This window comes from Aegilops tauschii, chromosome 6 (assembly GCF_002575655.3).
Source record: "Aegilops tauschii subsp. strangulata cultivar AL8/78 chromosome 6, Aet v6.0, whole genome shotgun sequence".
In the NCBI taxonomy this organism is placed as follows: domain Eukaryota; kingdom Viridiplantae; phylum Streptophyta; class Magnoliopsida; order Poales; family Poaceae; genus Aegilops; species Aegilops tauschii.
This window is the reverse complement of record NC_053040.3, coordinates 214046002-214068001: the sequence shown is the minus strand read 5'-3', so window position 1 is coordinate 214068001 and position 22000 is coordinate 214046002. Positions and strand designations below refer to the sequence as shown.

The following is a 22000-nucleotide window of genomic DNA, read 5'->3' as shown; positions in this document are numbered from 1 at the left end:
TGATAAATAAAAGTTATATTATGGTCCATCAACCACCGACGACCGTTGTTGTCGTCAAAACGAGTCATCGACGCACCGATGTCGCCACTCTTATTCCAGAACCAGTCTAACCCTCTCGGTGATAGCCGAGAAGTCATTGTGTACCAACATTAGTATTTCCACATAATGCGCTGAAACTCCACTACTATATTAAATAACGCAACTTCAGCCCTTTAACTTGATATTTGATCACATATTGGTCGAGAATTAATACGTTGTAGTTCATAGATTTTTTTACTTGGGCAACTTTGGACATGCTAGCAATTGCATGTTCATAGTATTTGGTGTGTCATACTTTATAAGAATATAATTTTCTTAGTTTAGGTACCCGTTGGTAGGCCCCGACAATGGAGGAGGCTCATAGAGGCCAATGGGGCTGCGAAAAATGAAAATTTTATTTTAATACTAAGCAATGGCCTAACTCATGACTAAACAATTTTCCTCCCAGCCCAAATGCAATGACACACCCTCAGCCTTTCTCACGTTCGTTTCTCCCTTCCCCAAGCAACACATTTCTATGTGATTTGCCTCCATTGCTATTGAAATTCGATATCCTCTTCCCAAGTCCTAGTTCCACAAACTTGGTATCCTCCTTTTCGGCTGCTCCATTGAGACTCCAATTTCCAACCGATGTTGTGGCGCTCGCTTCTGCATGCCACCATCGTTGATGCCCATCTCGTCATCTCATGTTGTTGCTGTGCTACACGCCATCGATCATCCCCGACGGCTTGCTGCTGCATCTGTATGACCCCGCTGCTGTTGTCCTTCTCGTACTGTTGTTGCATCTGCATGACTCGATGCGACACCGATCAATGAGCTGAATAGTGAAGTGTTGCTGAAGGACTAAAGGAGCAAATTGAGATATGTTTCAAAGATATTTAGATTGGTCAGAGTGTGTAAAATTCAGTTGAATAAAGTTGATTCGGAGATATTCAGATGGTCAGATGGTGTGTAAATTTGATTACCCATTTAACATTATGCACCATGCCATGTTCATGTAAAATTGATTCAAATGTTAACTCACTCATGTTCTGATTGTATCAATTAAAAGTACAATGCAAAAAATTAACTCAGGAAAGTACTAATGATATTTGAATTTTTGTTTTAGTTAACAATGCTGAAACAACACATCATGTAGTCCTTTGTCAAAAGAAAAGGAGGTGAAGAGACTCTTGATTGTGTATTCATGCATAATTTTCTTTTAGTTTAGAATTAGCCTCCATTTGGTTGCTTGTCACACTCCGCCACTGAGCCAGGGTAAGCTCAAGACCTGATTAAACACAATACTAGTACTATCACACCGAACTTTGAGCATATACAACCGGACCCCTTAAATCCACCCTATATGTCTGGGCGGATGGCCCGGTCAGTGATCGGTCGGGAAAATACAATCCAAACGGCCCCCTCAAACCGATCCTATACTCCTGAGTTGCCCGGCACCCCTCAAACCCTGCCCATTTATGGGAGGGGGGATGGGGAGGCACAAGCACGCCCAGACGCATCCACCACGCCGGACTGAGGGAGGTACCCACGTGGAAAGCTACACATCCGCCGAGCACCGACACCAGTTTGGCGAGGACACATTCGTGGTGTCGATCCAGCGCACCCCTGAGGGGCCAAATCCGGTTATTTAAGCCGTGCGGCGAGGCAACCCTAGCCCCATCTCCATTACCCTCTCTTCATCCCGTTCGCGCAATCGCTGCTCCCTCCTCTCTCTCTCTCTTCCACTTCCAAGTCCGAGCTCGCCCTTGTCCGCGAGGAACCGATAGAAGATCATGTATTATAAGATGCGCATACCTGAACGCTGGGCGGAGATCCAAGCCAATATGCGCGTCGCGGAGGAGGCATGTTGCGCCGTCGAGCTTGCGGCGATGGAGGAGGACGAGGAGATGCTGGAAAAGGAGGTGCTGGAGGAGGAGGAGGAGTCGGGTGCCGATGATGAGGATGCGGCCATGGAGGAGGACACAGAGGATGCGCGGGGTTACAACTTTGCTATGGCGAAGGCGGAGTTCCAAAATGCCGAAGCCTAACGTTTGAGGCAAAGCAGGCCGCCATCTTGATTCAGTCCAAGCAGGAGGTAGCAGCCAACTATTTGTCCTATCCACCTCGTGGACTTGGCATTGGACGAGTTGTTCTGGTCCTGTCGAACGATGATGAGGAGGAGAAGCTAGAGGTGCGGCATGTCGCCAATGACCACAAGGATAGTCTTTCTGGCACACGGGATATTGACATCTGCAACGACGAGTAGAGTTTAAGTAGGGTAGTTTGTTTTCAATGTAACTCGTTTGCTAATGTGTGATCTAGTACGTAGATGAATTTTATGTTGCATGGTATGGTATGAAAATAAGGGTTTGGATTTGAGGATTGTGGTTGTAGCACCAGACAGATGAGTATAGGGTTGAATAGTCTGGTTGTTGATGCTCTTAGTTGTCTATTTGGCTCCCGTGGTGAACAGTAAATTTAAAAGAAAATACTAAAACAATTAAGAAAATACAATTTATTTTGTATGGAAGATGCTTAGGTGCGTGAGGTCCGCTTCAAATTTTAGCTCATTTCGACATCCGAGTAGCTCTCGAAAAAAAGCAAAATTAGGGTTTGTAAAACAGTTTACTGTTCATCTACTGTTCTGACCCAATTTATTTTTTTTTGCTAAGAGCTACTCGTATGTCCAAATGATGTGAAATTTGGAGCCAACCTCACGCACCAAATCATCTTCCATACAAGAAAAAAAATCAGAATTTTTTACATTTTTTTAGTTTCTTTTAATTTCCTCTTAACCGGTTATGAGTTTGAATTTTTTTCGAGAGTACGTCTAGGCCTACCATAGCTTTATAGAAGGCGGAATTAAGTTCCAAGAAAGCTACCACTTGATGCGAACAACGAGCGTAGCACGAACACCACACCTGACAAGACCACAGACAAACACTACAGCTAGACAAGCTACAATGCAAAAAAGCCTATCCTAAACTGATACACAGCACCGCGTCTCGACCAACACCAGGCACCTCCGAAGACCACACTTCCGCAGAACTTCTCTTGTCGACGCGCCATCCACCCTTAGTGCCTAAGAGAAAGTGGCAGATGAATGGCAGGACTCGATCCAATCTGGGAAGACACCGTCTTGGACTCACCGACGACGAACGTACATAGCGCCACTGAGGATCAGAAAAGGATAGCGGCGAGCACCAGAGGAGAGCAACAAGGAGCCAGTCATGTCTCCAAACACAATGCTCCCAACAGAGGAGCGGCGCCGAGGACGCCGCCATCGTGCCGATCCGAGCATCGAATCTAGGCTTTCGCCCGGAGACATCCACCAACACCAAGAGTGCGAGGGATGAGGCGAACACGCACGATGATGCCTCCAAGGAGGGGAATGACATCCACGGGTGCCATCACCGCCGGCCCGGCAGGAGCCGTGCAAGATTTTCATCCGCGCGTCGCCCATCTCCACGTCTAGGGACGGGTGGAGCCACCCCATACCCTTACCCATACCCCCTGAGCTTACCCATCACCCTTACCCATACCCGCCAACGGGTACAAATTTTCTCCATACCCATTACCCGACAGGGTAGATGGGTACCTGCGGGTAAAATTACCCATGTTTGCAAAGCATCAATTTGAACAAATCATAGTCGTAAACAACAACATATAATGATAATTTACAATAATAGATTATAAACAACAACACATTTAATAAACAACAACACTTTCTTTTAAACAATAACACATCAAAACAACATCACATAGTCGTAAATTCATGACAAACATAGTCATATATTTTGAGTTCACAAATACATGACAAAAGTGTAGAATGTAGAGATAATTTAGAGTTCACTTAGATTTTATATGTGTACATGGGTATGTGGGTATGGGTTATATGTGATGCCCCGAGACCGACGCTCCAGAAGACTTCCATATATTTCGTGTTCGCCGTGTGTTTTATTTTGTTTGTTGCATTCATCATCGCATCATTCGCATTGCATCGGCACTTCGTTGCTGTCATGTTTTAAAACTTGCATTCACTCGTCGTTGCCGTTTCTCCCTTTGCCTTCATCACCTCTCTTAGACCCCCCCTCTCGTGCGCGTCCGAAAACTTCCCCGAACCCGAACCGGGCTATCGTTACCGTTGGGTCCGGATCATCCCCAAACATCTATAAAACATCTTCGTTTTCTTAGTTGGACTTCCGAAGCCTATTTTATCTCAACCGTCCGATTTCGATCGGATGATCCAAACTCCCCTTCTTTTCATATATATAGTCCACCCCTAGTCCATTTTGGCAAACCCTAGAAATCCTCTCCTTTGTCCCGTCGCGCCGCCGCCACTAGCTCCACCTGGTCGCTCCCCTCGGGATCCCCTCCCTCGATCCCACAGCCTCCCCGACCAACTCCCTTCTCTCTTAGGATCCTCCCAGATCCGATCCAGCCAACCAGCAGCCTCCGACCATCTCCTTGATTTCCGCTGCCACCCAACTCCATCCTTCCCGCGCCTTCCCTCTCGATCCAGGAGCCCGAGCTCCCCTGCCTGAGGTCGCCGGAGACTAGCGCCCCGCTGCCTTCTCCTCCCTGTTCGATCCGGAGGAGAGGAGCTCCTCCATGCCCCTCCTCGCGCCTATGGCCGCCGGCCACCCGAGCAGCAGTAGCAGTCCCGAACGCCGCCCTTCATCGCCCGCGCCCCTGCCTCTCCCTTTCTTCTTCCTTTCCTCCTCCCTCTCTCACCTGCTCTCGCTGTTCGTGCAACAGGGAGCCCCCGAGGAGTTTGCGCCGGCCATCCACGCCTCCGCGCCCTGCTTCCCGTTCTGCCCAGGAACGAGCACTGCCCCGCGTTGACCGGTCCAGCGCCAGCGTGGACGAGCGCCACTCGCCCGCGCGAGGCCACCTCTGCTCCCGCCACAGCCCAGCAGCCCCCATGCCGGCCTCCCTCTCTCCATCGAACCGGACCTCAGCCCATGGTGAGCGCCCCAGCAGCCTGCAGTTTCGGCCCGTGTCTTGTTTTTTTTCAGATCTGCGTTTTAGCATTATCCAGAGACTGCAGTTTTTCAGAAAACCCCTTAATGTTCATGCATCAATAATTCACAAACCATGCATCAGAATTAAATAAACTATATATGTAAGATGCTCAGTTTTTCATCTAGTTTCATAATATCTAACTTTCATCCATGTTAAAAATGTTTAAAATGCTGTTTGTTTAAATTTGCTAGATGGCATGTTAAAATGATTTATTTCATAACCAAATAACTGTAGCTCCGAATTTAATAAACTTTATATGGAAATGGGGTAGAAAAATGCATAGTTTAACATGGTGGCATTACTTTGCTTGTTTAACAACTCTAAAATATGATTTAGGGCAGAACAGTACCAATTCCAAAATATGCATATGAGGATTTTCCGGAATTGTTATTTGTTGTTCCGGCCTCATTTAAACTTGCCTAAATAGTTAGTTTACTTATGCTTCACCTCTTGCCATGTTAATCAACATTTAATATTGTTGGGTACATAAACGAGAGAGAACTAAATATTTGATGTGGTGTTTCGTTAATATGCAACTCGTTGCATACTGAGCTCCGCTTAATTTGTAGTATTGTTTGTGCACTTTGCCATCCCATGCCTCATTAAACCGGACATGCATCATACTTGATTGTGCATCATGCCATGTTATGTGATGGTTGTTTACCATGTTGTTTGCTTCTTTCCGGTGTTGCTTCTTCGGGTTAGTTCCGATAACGTCGCGTTTGTGAGGAATTGTTCGACTTCATCCGTTTGTCTTCTTCATGGACTCGTTCTTCTTCCTTGCGGGATCTCAGGCAAGATGACCATACCCTCGAAATCACTTCTATCTTCGCTTGCTAGTTGTTTCGCTCTATCGTTATGTCGCGCTACCTACCACTTGCTATATCATGCCTCCCATATTGCCAGGTCAGGCCTCTAACCCACCTTTCCTAGCAAACCGTTGTTTGGCTATGTTACCGCTTTTGCTCAGCCCCTCTTATAGCGTTGCTAGTTGTAGGTGAAGATGAAGATTGTTCCATGTTGGAACATGGATATGTTGGGATATCACAATATCTCTTATTTTAATTAATGCATCTATATACTTGGTAAAGGGTGGAAGGCTCGGCCTTATGCCTGGTGTTTTGTTCCACTCTTGCCGCCCTAGTTTCCGTCATACCGGTGTTATGTTCCTTGATTTTGCGTTCCTTACGCGGTTGGGTGTTATGGGAACCCCTTGACAGTTTGCTTTGAATAAAACTCCTCCAGCAAGGCCCAACCTTGGTTTTAACATTTGCCACCTAAGCCTTTTTCCCATGGGAGTCGCGCTCCCGAGGGTCATCTTTATTTTAACCCCCCGGGCCAGTGCTCCTCTGAGTATTGGTCCAACCTGTTAGCCGCCGGTGGTCACCAGGGACAACTCTGGGCTGGCCTACCGGAAGTTTGGACAATCCGGTGTGCCCTGAGAACGAGATATGTGTAGCTCCTATCGGGATTTGTCGGCACATTCGGGCGGCTTTGCTGGTCTTGTTTTACCATTGTCGAAATGTCTTGTAACCGGGATACCGAGACTAATCGCGTCTTCCCGGGAGAAGGAATATCCTTCGTTGACCGTGAGAGCTTGTGATGGGCTAAGTTGGGACACCCCTGCAGGGTATAAACTTTCGAGAGCCGTGCCCGCGGTTATGTGGCAGATGGAAATTTGTTAATGTCCGGTTGTAGAGAATTTGACACTTGACTTAATTAAAATGCATCAACCGCGTGTGTAGCCGTGATGGTCTCTTTTCGGCGGAATCTGGGAAGAGAACACAGTCTTGTGTTATGCTTGAACGTAAGTAGCTTCAGGATCACTTCTTGATCATTTCTAGCTTCTCGACCGTGCGTTGCTTCTCTTCTCGCTCTCATTTGCGTATATTAACCACCATATATGCTTAGTGCTTCCTGCAGCTCCACCTAATTACCTTATCCTACCCATAAGCTTAAATAGTCTTGATCTCGTGGGTGTGAGATTGCCGAGTCCTCGTGACTCACAGATATTCCAAACAGTTGCAGGTGCCGATGATACCAGTGCAGGTGACGCAACCAAGCTCAAGTGGGAGCTCGATGAAGATCTTGGTCGTTGTTTGTGTCTTTTCCGGATGATCAGTAGTGGTGCCCAATTGGGACGATCGGGGATCTAGCATTTGGGGTTGTTTTCTTTTTATTTTGGTTCCGTAGTCGGACCTTTAAATGTACTCTGGATGAGGTATGTTTAACTTGTTATTTGTGTGAAGTGGCGATTGTAAGCCAACTCTTTATCCCTTTCTTATTCAGTACATGGGATTGTGTGAAGATGACCCTTCTTGCGACAAAAACCACATTGCGGTTATGCCTCCAAGTCGTGCCTCGACACGTGGGAGATATAGCCGCATCGTGGGTGTTACACGATCCCATACCCGTACCCGCTCTACCCGATGGGTTTCAAATTTCCCTATTTATATACCCATGGGTAACTTTTTGTCCCATACCCATACCCTAATAAGGTTTTTACCCGCAGGATATACGGGTAATGGGTACCATTGCCATCTCTATCCACGTCTCCATGGGATTGGCAGCCCTGCCAAGAAGCCTCACACCGCTGCCACCGTAGCACTTGCTGATGTAGCTGCATAGCCGAGGACCGATGACCGACCATCCAGTAGGGAAACCAGTTATGAGTCTGAACTCAGAAAGGATATCGGGTTAGTTAGACTCTTTTAGGGGGTGTTTGTTTCCAGGGACTTTTTTGTGTAGGGACTAGAAAAAGTCCCTCTTAGAGAGTTTTTTACCAAACGGGAGGGACTTTTTAGGGACTAAACTAGGCATTTGGGACTAAATGAAGAAGACTCTCAAGGAGAGTCTTTTTGGGACTTTTTGGGACTTTTCCAATAATGCCCCACCATGCACCCATTGGCCCGCCACCCCATGGTGTTGTTTGATTGTTATTTTTCTATATACTAGGGGCAACATGGTCATTTAATAACCTCTAGGAAGGGACTAGGGACTTTTTAGTCTCTGGAAACAAACAGGGAGGAATTTTTTAGGGACTAAGAACTTTTTAGTTGGGACTAGAAAAAGTCTTAGGACTAGAAAACCAAACACCACCTTAACCTCGTAGCATAGCTGGTTTTCAAAAGAAGTGAGTAATGTGTAATGTGTAACCTGGGGATTGGGTTGCAATAATAGGAAAGTGCAAGATCAGCGGAGCGAATATAGGAACGCCTCCTCAACCTCGAAGAAGAGGCGGGCGACGCCAAAGTGAATGAAAGTGAGAAAAAAAGAGAGCGTGTGTGCGTGCTGCTCCTTCGTTTATAAGCGACGCCAAGACAGACAGGAGGAGAGAGAGAGAAAGAGAGAGGCGAGCGGAGCATTTATAGGCGGAGGGGGGAGAGAGAGAGAGAGGGGAGGAGGCCCCCGGCGTCGAGGACGGCGATGGGGGACTCCGGCGGCTCCGTGGTGTCGGTCGACGTCGAGCGCATCTCCTTGGGCGGCAAGGTCAGTCCGCCCTGCCCCCGTTTCTTGGAAATCCGTGCTGTCTGGGCCCATCTTTTCCTCTCCGTGATTTGGGCTGTTGTTGCATTTGGTTAGGGTGCGCTTTTGCGGCCATGGATTGGGGATTTGTTCGATTTTATGGTGTTGTGTCGCGTGGCTGTTTCGCCAAAACCAGCTCATGATTTGGTGCCCGATTTCTGATTCTACTCGGACTGTGGAGTACAACCAAACCAAAGCAGGGTTCTACTGGAATTGTTGAGTCCAGTTGGAGGAGACTTTGTCCGTCTTGGTATACTGTTGCTCCGGGATTCCACACCAATAAAGCAGGCACCTCCCTGTTGTATTTGTGGCATACTGTTCCCGCTTGTTTCGCCACCTGCGATTCGATTCTGCATGCTACATTTCGTCGTCTGCTGAAGCGATTGCCATATTTAGCTACGAGATGGTGAATCTTTCGCAGCATCCTCTGCTGGCCTTGTCGTCTTCGTCGTCGTCTGCCTACGTATGTCCCTTGCAACCTACGGCTATGGCCTGGTCACATTCTCCTTGCTCGCTGGTTACCTTAATAATTAATTTATTCAAGCAATTCAGCTCACCGGAATCGCCTACGTTTGCCTGTTGGCACGATTTCAGCACAAAAAGATTCCCTTGCCTGTTGCTTGGGTTTCCTAACCTCCACTCTTCTTCTTGGCGCTTCTTTGAGCAGTCGCCCAGTTCTTTATTCACCTGATTGTGCTTTCTCGGTCCTTATGAATATAGATTTCTACCGCTGAGTATGTTGCGCTGTGCAAATTCTTTGTTCTACGTATGTGGGGGGTGCAATTAATTAATAGCTGCAACCTCTTACCATTTCCTGTAAAGAAGCTGTACTTTTGTTTGGTTGTTGGTTTGTTTTTCTCAAGCCAAACTATCTGGCCTGTGGAATCTTCATACAGTTTGGACGAAGTTTTTGTTTGGCCGTGGACTAGTGTTTGGTTGAAATATTGAGGAGAGTGCGGTTTACAAGTCGCTTTCACGTCAGTTTCTGCGCATTTTTAATACGATGCTTGTGCCGTGGCTGTCAACTCCAATCAGTGCTCTGTGCAATACCTAGGCCATAATCATTCTTCCCGTGATAAAAAGAACTTTAATTTGTGGTTGTCTTGGACTGTTATTTTCTTGATGACAAGTGTATATTTTTTGGCTATTTGCGTGTGATTATGGCTTTTGCTCTGTAGAATAGTATAGTACTTTGCTTTGTCCTACAACAAATGCTTAGGGATCATTGCTTTAGCACAGTCATCATAATGAAACTATTCATGTCCTTTTCCCTTTTTTTAGCATCTTTTCAGCTTTTTATAAATATAGAGAAAACAAAGATCCTTCAATCATGAAGTCATCACCTTTGCATCATTTTAGAGAAATTATTTCCTTTAAGCGTCAGGGGAGGACTTCTACCTTTTCCTCGCCTCTAAGAAATCTTGCGATAATAATTACTTTAATGCCTGTCTTGACCAAATTTAAAGGACCATTTCTCTTTGTATGGGTGTCTTTCAGTCCACATCAAGCTGGTTTAGTATGGACACAGATAGTGCATGACACCTAATTTGTCAAGCTGTATTTGAATAGATTTACTGATGAATTAAACAAAAATGACTTACTGATATATATATTTTCTGTATAAGCATAAGACACATACATGGTGCTCTGCGCACTACTCTCAAGGGGTATCTTGATGCTATCAGGATATACATTCAGCTCTGGATTTAGACATATTGTTGGTTTCTGTAGTGATTGGCCCTGAAGTACCATCTGGATTCCATGCTTATCTATATTGGACAGATGAAGACTACTTGGCACATCTATTTTGTATTTTAGTTGGATAGGGTCTTCATGATGGTGCTTCACATTAACATCATTACTTGCTTCAGATTTGTCATTAAGTTTTAGGCAGCTGAGGCAGCTGATGGTTCATCAGTCATCACTTGTCATACTGAAGTTGTGCTTGGTCAAATATGAGCCTTCCGTTATTTTGTCCCATGTGTCTTTCAGTGGATGCACACCTGTTGCTGTGGAATAGTTAATTTTTGATTTTATGCTGCGCGCTGCATTCTGCAGAATTACTTTTCGTGCTGGGTGCTATTTTGTTAGATTCCCCCCCCTCAAATTTTCTTTGTTTGTGTTTTAACACTGTCTCATTCCTCTTGTTTCTTCAGGAACATCATATACAAACAAATCATGGATCTGTATCTGTTGCAGTGTATGGTGATCATGACAAGCCTGCTCTTGTTACTTATCCAGATGTTGCTTTAAATCGTAAGTACAACACGCTAGTTTAAAGTGCTCGAGCTTTCTTGAAATTAGTCCAGCAATCTGAAAATTGAGCGCTAAACTCCATGTTATTGCTTCTCAGATATGTCTTGTTTCCAAGGATTACTCTTCTGCCCTGAAGCTGCTTCACTGCTGCTTCACAATTTTTGCATTTACCATATCAGCCCCCCAGGACACGAGGTCAGTAATTTGCAACTACTAAGCCTTGCATTTGCCATTAACATGATTCATCGCATAATTTGTAGTTTTTATATTTTCTCATTACTGCTTTTCTTGCATCCTATTGTGCAAATCATGTAGTTGGGAGCAGCTCCAATTTCACCAAAAAGACCTGCACCATCTGTTGATGACTTGGCGGATCAGGTTGCAGATGTTCTTGATTTCTTTGGGTAATCTTCTATTGGATTCTTTTAAAATTTCTATCAAGCTCAAACGATCTTGCCAATATTTTGTGGATTAACTTTTGTTTTCTTGTCAAATTTGCACATTCCAGATTAGGTTCTGTTATGTGCTTAGGTGCCACTGCGGGTGCTTACATTCTTACTCTCTTTGCAGTAGGTGTTTCTTTCAAGCATGTGTTCTGTGTATTGCTTATTTATGAAGACTTTTTATTGATCCACACACTCTTCTGCAGGCAAAGTATAGGGAGCGTGTATTAGGTCTTGTACTTGTTTCACCCCTATGTAGAGCCCCCACTTGGACTGAGTGGTTGTATAGTAAGGTAACTTTGCAGCATATGACATACTGGGTCCCAAATTTGATATTTCCTTTAAAAAATAGGACTGTACCGAACTAGTGATAATTTTGCATTCTTAGGTGGAGTCAAATTTGTTGTATTACTATGGGATGTGTGGGTTGGTCAAGGAAAGCTTACTGCAGCGGTTCTTCAGCAAGGTAACTATGGCTTGGTTTAACTTCCTCCACATGACATTTCCTTTGCTTTTCTTGAAACACATCCTTAAGTTATATCCTTGAATCCTTAGGAAGTAAGGGGATGCTCTGAGTCACCTGAATCAGATATAGTGCAGGCTTGTAGAAGTGTAAGCACCGCATACTGTTCTCTTCCTCTATTAATTATTCTCTTTTCCCTTTGAGCTATTAAGTCTAGACTTATGTTCTTTGGCATGTTGCAGTTGCTAGATCAGCGGCAGAGCATGAACGTGTGGCAGTTTGTACAGACAATGAACGGGTAAGTGTACATTGCACATTGCATGTTTCTTCATTCCAGTAACTCTAGTGCCAGGTTAGTTCATAGTTCATACTGAACTGAAACAAATTTTGGAATGATCTCCAGGAGATATGATTTGACGGAAGAGCTGAAGCAGCTTCAGTGTAGAACCCTTATTTTTGTTGGCGAGAATTCTCAGTTCCACGCGGAGGCTGTTCACATGACAGCAAAGCTCGATAGGAGATATTGTGCTCTAGTTGAGGTAAAAATATATATTTACATACCATTTAAATGTTTTAGTTGTGTTGACATCTGTAAATCTGTTGCAGGTGCAAGCATGCGGGTCACTCGTGACGGAGGAGCAACCTCATGCAATGCTTATACCGATGGAGTACTTCTTCATGGGGTACGGCCTCTACAAGCCAAGCCAGCTCGACTGCAGCCCGCGCAGCCCCCTGAGCCCATCTTGTATATCGCCGGAGCTCCTTTCGCCTGAGAGCATGGGAGTAAAGCTAAAGCCAATCAAGACACGAGCGCGGCTTCAAGTGTAGAGCAAGTGAATAAGGGCGGCATAGGTGTTTGCCATTTAGGGTGAAATTTTTAGGCTAACATGTGGATCGGTGAGATATTTGTGTTAATACTGTTATATGTAGATAAGAAATGACAGGTTGGGTAGGTTAGTGGTATTCTATTCCATTCCATTGATTTTTATCCTGTAAATTGTTATACTCCACTTGCTACATTGTCGATTAAAGCAAAAGGGAAATAATAGGGAAAGGTGAAGTGTTCCTTTTTTTTTTGATTCGATAAAGGACGATTTTATTATCTCAGAATGTAGCATCATTGGATACAAAATATTATGAGTACCACTCGGCCTTTGCATAAATAAGATGTACACAACAAAATCCAAAAGTCCGACAAAAAATATGAAATAAAAACTGACATATCGGCAATAGTAGAGTCTTATAGACCGACACTATGCCTATGTTGAAGGTGGCGGTGGATCGATCCGGAGGTTATGCTGCCACCCAGGACCGTACCTTTCAAATCCGGGCCCGGTGCGAAATCAAATTTAGGTCCTATATGTAAACATATCAATTAAAATAGTTTGTACTAACTATTGTGATGATACAACTTTTTCTCAAAAAAATTCACATTAAAAAAATAATTTACTTGTTGCCAAGAATAAAATAACAATAGCCAGCCGCCACATACCCAAAAAGCAAAGAGCTAGGGTTCCTCTGCCTCCCGCCGGCGCCGGCTTCGGTCCGCCCCGTCTCCCGTGGCCTTAGGACCATGGGGGCGGAGTGGATCTCGGCCCTTGCCGGTGGGAGGGCTCCGTTTTTAGATCTTTTTCCGAGGTTTGTTAGGGTTTGTGTCCTACTTAGGAATGCGAGACGGCGACGACTCCTTGAAGATGGAATAAAGGTCTCCCCGCCTAGCCCCCGTTCCGGTGATGCGTTTAGCATCGTCGGTGGGTGTGTGGAGGTGTGTCTCCGGTAGATCTACCTTTGATGGATTCGCTCGGATTTGTTCGTCGTTCGTATTTGTTCGTGTGTTTTCAAGTTGGATCCTTCTTATCTACACTCTTCATCAGCGGCGGTTTCTATTCTGGTGCGTTGGTTCTATGGGGCCTTAGCACGACTCGACTGTCTACTACAACAAGATTTGCCCGGCTCCGGTGAGGGAGGACGATGACAGCGGCGCGCCTTCGGCTCGCTTCAGTGCTTGCGGTCGTCGCTAGGTGGTCTACGGATCTGGATGTAATTTTATTATTTTTTGTATTCGTTGTACTGCCATGATTAAAGATGAATAGATCAGAAGTTTATCCCGCAAAAATAAAAAATAAAATAACGATGAAATAAATCAGAAATAGAAAAAAATATACTTGTCTACAAGAAACTAATTAGTGGGGACAAAGATTGAAGACCATGATGTGGTAATGCATGGTGTTGGATCACTCAACGTGCAGTGAAAATAAGAAACGCAAATACCGAGAGAGAAAGAGAGAGACGTGAGGTTTGCCCTTTTCATTTAGCAGTAAAGCGCATTAATTAGTACTCTACCAAAACAATTGACTAGTAGTAACCGCTGATTTTGGCCCCCCCTGGAATTTGGAGGCCCTGTGCAACCGCTCCACTTGCACATGCCAAGATACGGGCCTGCTGTCACCCATGTTGGGAAAAGAAATCTCCGTAGCCACTTGCTCCAACCGCGTATACACCGTCTTAAACAACGGTTGGTGCTCCGGTCGTTGTAGACCATGTATGAAGCGAGTGCGTACAACGGAAAATAACCTGTAGAGGAAAAACATTTTTTCCATTAAAAACCAAATCGTTTCTACATAGTTAGAGCGACAAATTAAGGTATACGCTCCCACCCTTATAAGCGCTTTAAACCTATTTGGAATATCGTCCAACCAACGATCAAATATATTGGCAACATTTATGGGCGGATATAAATTTGACGCTATTTGGATGATTGACCACGTAGAACATGCAAACTTGCATTGGAAAAAGAGATGTTTGATTGTCTCGTCATGAGTGCAAAAGCAACACTTCTTACTCCCTGGTCAGTTGCGCCGTGCGAGGTTGTCTTTGGTTAACACAACCCCCCTACGAAGATACCACATGAAGATTTTCACTTTTAGTCGAATCTTGGCTTCTAAATTTTCTTGTTATTACTCACTGGTACCTCAGAATGGGTGAGCGCACGGTACATAGAGTCTACTGTGAAAGACCCTGATGCAGTAAGGTTCCAACAAAACACATCCCGTGTAACACCCCGGATGTAACTTCCATATTTGTAACTCCAACTCTTGCCATTTTCGGCTATGTGTTATGATATTCCCTCCGTGGTTGGGTTTTGTTTTTCGTTTTGCTTTTTGTTCATTTCATGCATCTCATATCATGTCGTCATGTGCATCTCATTTGCATACGTGGTCGTCTCATGCGTCCGAGCATTTTCCCCATTGTCCGTTTTGCAATCCGACACTCCCACATGCACCGGCGCACCCCTCTTGTTTCTTTTCGTGAGCGGGTGTTGAACGTTCTCGGAATGGACCGAGTCTTGCCAAGTGGCCTTGGTATAACACCGGTAGACCACATGTCAAGTTTCGTTCCATTTGGAGGTCGTTTGATGCTCCAACGGTTAACCGGGTAACCGCAAAGTCCTTTTGTGTGTTGCAGCAAACCCCCCTCCTAACAGCCTAAAACCCCCTCTAAGTCTTTTCCATGCTCTAGGTCGTTCGATCACGATCGTGTGGGCGAAAACCGCACTCCATTTGGAGTCTCCTAGCTCCCTCTACCTATAAAATACCCCCCCTCCGAAATTTCGGGCAAAACCACCCCTAACCCTAGCAAAATCGCCCCTGCCGCCACCGGACACGTCCACCGCCGTCGGACGCTTCAGCCGCTGCCGCCCGCAGCCAATCCTCGCGCGCCACGTGGCGGCCCGTACGCCGCGCCGCCGCCGGCCCGGGCGAGGCCCCCGCGAGCCCGTCCCCGCGTCCCCGAGCGCCGCCACCTCCTCTTCGCCCGCCGAGCCCCGAGCTCCTCCGCCGTTCGCCGCCGTTCCCACCTCGCCGCGCCGCCTTCCCCGCCGGCCCGTGCCCGCGCCGCCCTCTTCCTCGTCGCCGGCCACCGCCTCCGCCGCCCGCGTCCGCCGTCTCCCTCGACTCCGGCGCCTCCCCGCGCCCTCTCCGGCCGGCCCCGTCTCCCCCGAGCTCCGGCCGCCGCGTCCCCTCCATCTCCCGCGAGCTGCTGCCTCAACTCCGGCGAGCCCGATCCAGATCCACGCCACGGTTGACTTCCTCTTCTCCCCCCCCGAAATTCTCAAGTCCCAGATATTTTACAATATATGGCTCTGTTCATTGCATCATAACTCTCTGCATACTGGATATATAGAAATGTTCGTCTCGAGATGCTCTTCATTTTGTTCCATTATGCCATGTTCATTTGAGTCCATCTTGATGCCCAAATCTCTGGTGCAAGAGTGCTATATGCTGTTAACTGCTGTTACTTATCAGAACTTGGTGATTTGTTATTTTTGTTGCATTTGATGTGTGCATCTTATGAGTATGAGCTCTACATATGTTTTGATGTATGCCATGCCATATTTACAGAGGTGTATGCCATGTATTTTTGTGATCTATGTGGTGACTAGCACAAGCATGCAAACTAGGCTTCGTGATGTTTCTGTTTTTAGGGACTTAGTAATTTCACCAAGTCTGTTGCTGCTGTTATTTTGTTGCCATGTATCCATGTGTCTTTAGAGAGATCCATACTCCTTTTGGTTATGTTCAGTAAGGATGTTTTGTAGATATAGTTGTGCTCTATCCATACATGCCCCTGTTTGCAATTATGGAATGCCATAGCATGTCTCAATCTTGCTCTACTTTTGCTATAAAATGTTCCTGGCAGATTGTTTACGTGTTATTCAATTTTGCCAAGCTTGTTGTAGTTGATCCTTTCATGTAATGTATTTGTTCTTGCCATGGTCAGCTTAATAAACATGCCATCTTTCTGTAGGTATGCTTATTTTGTCATGCATTGCTTTGTGGTGAGTGAATCAAGCTCACCAAGATGCCTTCATAATTCTGTTTACTGCCATGCTCTGTTTTCTGCTAAGTCTGAAACCTGTTAACGAAACTTGCTATGTTTACATGGGCGCCATTATATCTTCTGATCCTTTTTGGCTCATGGTCAGTAAGGGACTTTTGTTCTATGCATTTAATAGATTCATGCCATGCCTTGTTTTTCTATGTTAAGTTCCTGTAGCATGTGTTTTTCTTGCTCTGAACAGTGCTACCTGATGCTGTTTCAGCCATGTCCAGTATTTTCTCGTCTGTGAACCTGATATCTTTTGCACTTTTGCCATGCTTTTTCGAACCTGTTGTGTTGTGATCTAGCCATAGCTCAATGTTCATCTTTTGTCAAGCATCTCCTGTAGATTACTTCTATATGCTTTGTTGCTATGTTGGGGTGCTGTAGCATTGTTACTTGTTGCATTCTAAGTGCTATCATGCTGTTAATCGCAGCATCGTGTCATTCTTGTTTTGCTTGCCATTTGCAAACCGTGCATCCGTTTCCGGTGATCTTTATATCGATTTCGACCGAAATCATCTCATCTTTCCAGTGGCATACTTGGTTTGCCAAGTTACTGCCTTGTTCACCCTTTTTCTTCCGGAGCACGCATATGCATCGCATACCACATCTCGCATATCATACATGTTTTGCATCATGTTGCTTGTGCATTTTCCGTGATTGATTGTGGTCCCTTTGCTTGTGTTCTTGTTGTGGGTAGAGCCGGGAGATGAGTTCGTGAACGAGGAACCTGTTGAGTACGCTTACGAGGATCAAGCTTTCGACAACTCTGAGAACCTTGCAGGCAAGATGACCATACCCTCGAAATCACTTCTATCTTTGCTTGCTAGTTGTTCGCTCTATTGCTATGCTGCGCTACCTACCACTTGCTATATCATGCCTCCCAAATTGCCATGAAACCACCTCTGACCTTTGTCACCCTTCCTAGCAAACCATTGTTTGGCTATGTTACCGCTTTTGCTCAGCCCCTCTTATAGCGTTGCTAGTTGCAGGTGAAGATGAAGATTGCTCCGTGTTGGTTTATGGTTATGTTGGGATATCACAATATCTCTTATATTATTAATGCATCTATATACTTGCAAAGGGTGGAAGGCTCGGCCTTATGCCTGGTGTTTTGTTCCACTCTTGCCGCCCTAGTTTCCGTCATACTAGTGTTATGTTCCTGGATTTTGCGTCCCTTGCGCGGTTGGGTGATTTATGGGACCCCCTTGACAGTTCGCTTTGAATAAAACTCCTCCAGTAAGGCCCAACCTTGGTTTTACCATTTGCCTACCTAAGCCTTTTTCCCTTGGGTTCTGCAGACTCAAGGGTCATCTTTATTTTAAACCCCCGGGCCAGTGCTCCTCTGAGTGTTGGTCCAACCCGTTAGTCGCCGGTGGCCACCTGGGGCAACTCTGGGCTCGCCTATCGGAAGCTTGGACAATCCGGTGTGCCCTGAGAACGAGATATGTGCAGCTCCTATCGGGATTTGTCGGCACATTCGGGAGGCTTTGCTGGTCTTGTTTTACCATTCGAAATGTCTTGTAAACCGGGATTCCGAGACTGATCGGGTCTTCTCGGGAGAAGGAATATCCTTCGTTGACCGTGAGAGCTTATAATGGGCTAAGTTGGGACACCCCTGCAGGGTATTATCTTTCGAAAGCCGTGCTCGCGGTTATGTGGCAGATGGGAATTTGTTAACGTCCAGTTGTAGAGAACTTGACACTTGACTTAATTTAAAATACATCAACCGCGTGTGTAGCCATGATGGTCTCTTTTCGGCGGAGTCCCGGAAGTGAACACGGCTTTTGGGTTATGTTTGACGTAAGTAGGAGTTCAGGATCACTTCTTGATCATTACTAGTTGACGACCGTTCCGTTGTTTCTCTTCTCGCTCTTATTTGAGTATGTTAGCCACCATATATGCTAGTGCTTGCTGCAGCTCCACCTCATTACCCCATCCTTTCCTATAAGCTTAAATAGTCTTGATCTCGCGGGTGTGAGATTGCCGAGTTCTCGTGACTCACCAGATACTTTCAAACAGTTGCAGGTGCCGACGATACCAGTGCAGATGACGCAACCGAGCTCAAGTGGGAGTTCGACGAGGACCTTGGTCGTTACTATGTTTCATTTTCTGATGATCAGTAGTGGAGCCCAGTTGGGACGATCGGGGATCTAGCATTTGGGGTTGTCTTCTTTTATTTTGGTTCCGTAGTCGGACCTATGTGTGTACTCTGTTTGATGTATGATTATTTATGTATTGTGTGAAGTGGCGATTGTAAGTCAACTCTTTATCCCATTCTTGTTCATTACATGGGATTGTGTGAAGATGACCCTTCTTGCGACAAAACCACAAAGCGGTTATGCCTCTATGTCGTGCCTCGACACGTGGGAGATATAGCCGCATCGTGGGTGTGACATCCCGTCCTTGTGTTAGGTTAATCGAATCCAGTCGGGACAAAAGATTATGCCATGACAGAAATTGGGGGCCAATCAAATCCCGCCAGAATGAAATATTCGGTGGGAATGAACTGAACATGTGCGCAATAGTATTGTTCTTATCGCGAGCAATATTATATAAGGCAGGATATTGTTTTATGAGACTAGCATTGGCTAGCCAGATGTCTTCCCAGAAACGAATCTCCGACCCATCCTTTATCGCGAAAGACCCAAAGCGAAGGAGATGTTTCTTTGCCACCATTAGGCCAGCCCAAAAGTGTGAGCCACCAGGTTTCCAATATGCCTGGGACACAGCCTTTTGGCCTAGATACTTGTTGCGCAATATGGTTTGCCAAACACCATCCTCAGTAAGAAGTTTGAATAACCATTTACTAAGTAAGGCCTCATTCTTGACCTGCAGGTCATGATTCCAAGGCCGCCTTGAACCATGCTCCATTTGGCCAACCAATATTTTTTCTTTTCTCCGACTCCTTGCCAAAAAAAATCTAGATCTAAAATAGTCCAGTCTTTGCAGGACCCATTTCGGGAGTTGTCGAGGGTCGTCGAGGGGTCGAGTGTCGAGGATTGCCGAGGGGTCAGGGGTCGAGGGGCGAGGGTCAAGGGTCGAGGGTTCGATGGCCGAGGATCTTCCGGTCCGAGTGCTGACCGACTGGTGTCGTAGCTTAAGATGAGGACGTCCCCGAGCTGAAGGTCATGAGCGTGGGTGAACTACTTCCATCCGTGCGCGAAGAACGGATGGAAGTAGTTCGCCCGCGCTGATGACCTTTAGCTCGGGCACGTCGGCGACTTAAGCTATGCCAACAGCCACGCCATGCTCATAGTGAAGGTGTTCGATAGGACCACCGAGGGGTCGAGGGTCAAGGATTGTCGAGGGGTCGAGGGGTCGATGATCGCTGAGGATTTAAAGCCAAGTGTTGAAACTTGAAACACCCAAACTGACTCATGACAAAGCGTAGAAAAAGAAACCAAAGACGAAACAATACGTAGTGAGAGGTTGTGCAACTAGGATGATATTCTGTAACAGCTTTTTAAACGAATTTGAGAGGATGATGGTGAAGAACTCGAAAGCCATTGGTGTCTTTTGACTTCTTCGCCATCATCCTCTCCAATTCATTAAAAAAGCTGGTACATAAAATCATCCTAGTTGCACAACCTCTCACTATGTACTATTTCGTCTTTTGTTTCTCTTTCTACGCCACGATTTTTTGTTAGTTTGGTTGTTTGAAGTTTCAAAACTTGGCTTTTAATCCTCATCGCCGAGGGGTCGAGGGTCGAGGGGTCGATGATCGCCGAGGGGTTCCTAAGTTATGTTGTACTTGATGATGATACACTAGTACTATTATATGCATATTATTATTCATGTCGGTATTACATATTTTTATGTTGTACTAATTTCGTTTGCTCTATGTCATGGCAGGTGTTGAAAGATGGTGGGCGCGGGTAAGAAGCGCTCCAAGGCTCCTTCTTCGTTGGCGCGTAGTGGGAGTGGTACTTCCATTCCACCCCAGACTCTCCGGAGAGCGTTGGTCAATAGTATGAAGACACCGGCGGGCGCTTCTTTGTGGCGTCGTTGCCCACCGGGGGAGGAGGTCGGGTAGGGAAGAAGAGAGGAGGTTGGGGAGGACGTGGCCGTGGGAGAGGTAGGCAGGATCCTACGCCTTCTTCGCCGCCACCCCTAGCTGATTCACTCGAGCACATGACTGCTAGGGTGGACACGTCTGAGGAGGAGGCTACGCGGACTCCGGTCCACGAGCCTCGGGTCGACGGGCCTTCTACCCACGAGACTTGGCCCCACGAGACTCCGTCCCCAGAGACGTCCGGATGGGGTACCTGAACGGGTCTGCCTGAGGGGCCGAGTGGCCATGCTGATGGTGGCGGGGATCTGGCTGATAGCGATGGCGAGGTGGTTGAGGGGGCCACCGTCTACCAGCGTGGTTGTACATAGCTCCCGCCCATACCGGCGACCCGCGAGCAGAGGTGTTTGATCTACCCTGATAGGGAGAGGTAAGTGCATTTACTCTTTTTGTACCATTTGCCTTCACGTTTCTTCAAATATCTAATGCGTTGGCCTTGTCATACTGCAGGGGTTGGCACCACGTTGATGTTGTGCGCAGGCCCAACTCTGTCCTTGGTGTGCTTTGCCGGCAAAATTTCCCGGGTTTTGTCACGTTGCCCGGTGAGGGCCAGGTTCTGGAGCTAGGATTGAGCCGGGAGCACTACTTGGCTGCCCCGGCCCCACCTGAGGTGATGATCGACGGTGTCTTGTGCCACACGAGGGCAGAGATGGTGATCAGAAACTTTTGGGTAATTTCTCCTTTACACAATTAACAATCTTCAAATAGCTAGTTATTGTACTAATTAATGTTGTCTCGTTCGATTGCAGAGCTTCTACAGGTTTGAGGAGGGATACGAGGAGGCCGCTGCAAAAGGTTATCGACACCGAGTGCAGGTGCCTACTACAAAACTTACGGCACGAGGCTCGGGTGCAGGCTGTTCGAAACTACTACGCCTCACGTGGTATTAAGAGGAGCAAGCCGACATGCCGTGGTAAGTTTCTGAAGAAGGAGCAGCACATGACGGTAATTACCTATTCTTAAGGCCTTGTACTTAGTTTCCTTGATTTGATTTGATTCGTAGGCATATCGCTCAAGTACTTTTCTCTTTACTAACTTAGGTGCCCCCGAGATGGTGTGCGGATCAGATGGATTGTTGCGAGGTGTTGGTGATGAGTGGCGCTCAAACGAATGGCATTCCAGCACAACAATGCCAAGTACAAGCATGCCCAAATGGAAGGTGTGCCACACCATCAAGGCAGCGCCAACTTATTTTAGTTCAGGCGGAACTGGGTATGTGGTTTGCTTCATGATTCATGAAATTCATTCTTCATTCTAGCTTGAGACCTTTAATTACAAATTTACTCTGTTCCTCTCTTTCAGGAAAAACACAAT

The 22000-nt window shown here is 46.3% G+C and overlaps 1 protein-coding gene across 2 annotated transcripts; it reads left to right on the top strand.

Annotated features, from left to right (window-relative positions):
- Positions 1–8282: 8282 nt before the first annotated feature.
- LOC109755352 (protein NDL1) lies at positions 8283–12821 on the top strand. 2 transcript variants are annotated; one of them, XM_020314266.4, is made up of 11 exons: positions 8283–8535; positions 10728–10827; positions 10925–11022; positions 11143–11231; positions 11336–11396; positions 11477–11563; positions 11659–11736; positions 11826–11882; positions 11976–12031; positions 12137–12272; positions 12340–12821. In XM_020314266.4, exons 1-11 carry the CDS (start codon positions 8473–8475, stop codon positions 12559–12561), a joined length of 1047 nt encoding a protein of 348 aa, XP_020169855.1. In that variant the 5' UTR covers positions 8283–8472; the 3' UTR covers positions 12562–12821. The 2 variants fall into 2 exon arrangements, with proteins under 2 accessions (XP_020169855.1, XP_073357407.1); XM_073501306.1 differs by lacking the exon at positions 8283–8535 and adding an exon at positions 8629–9034.
- The last annotated feature ends 9179 nt before the right edge of the window (positions 12822–22000 follow it).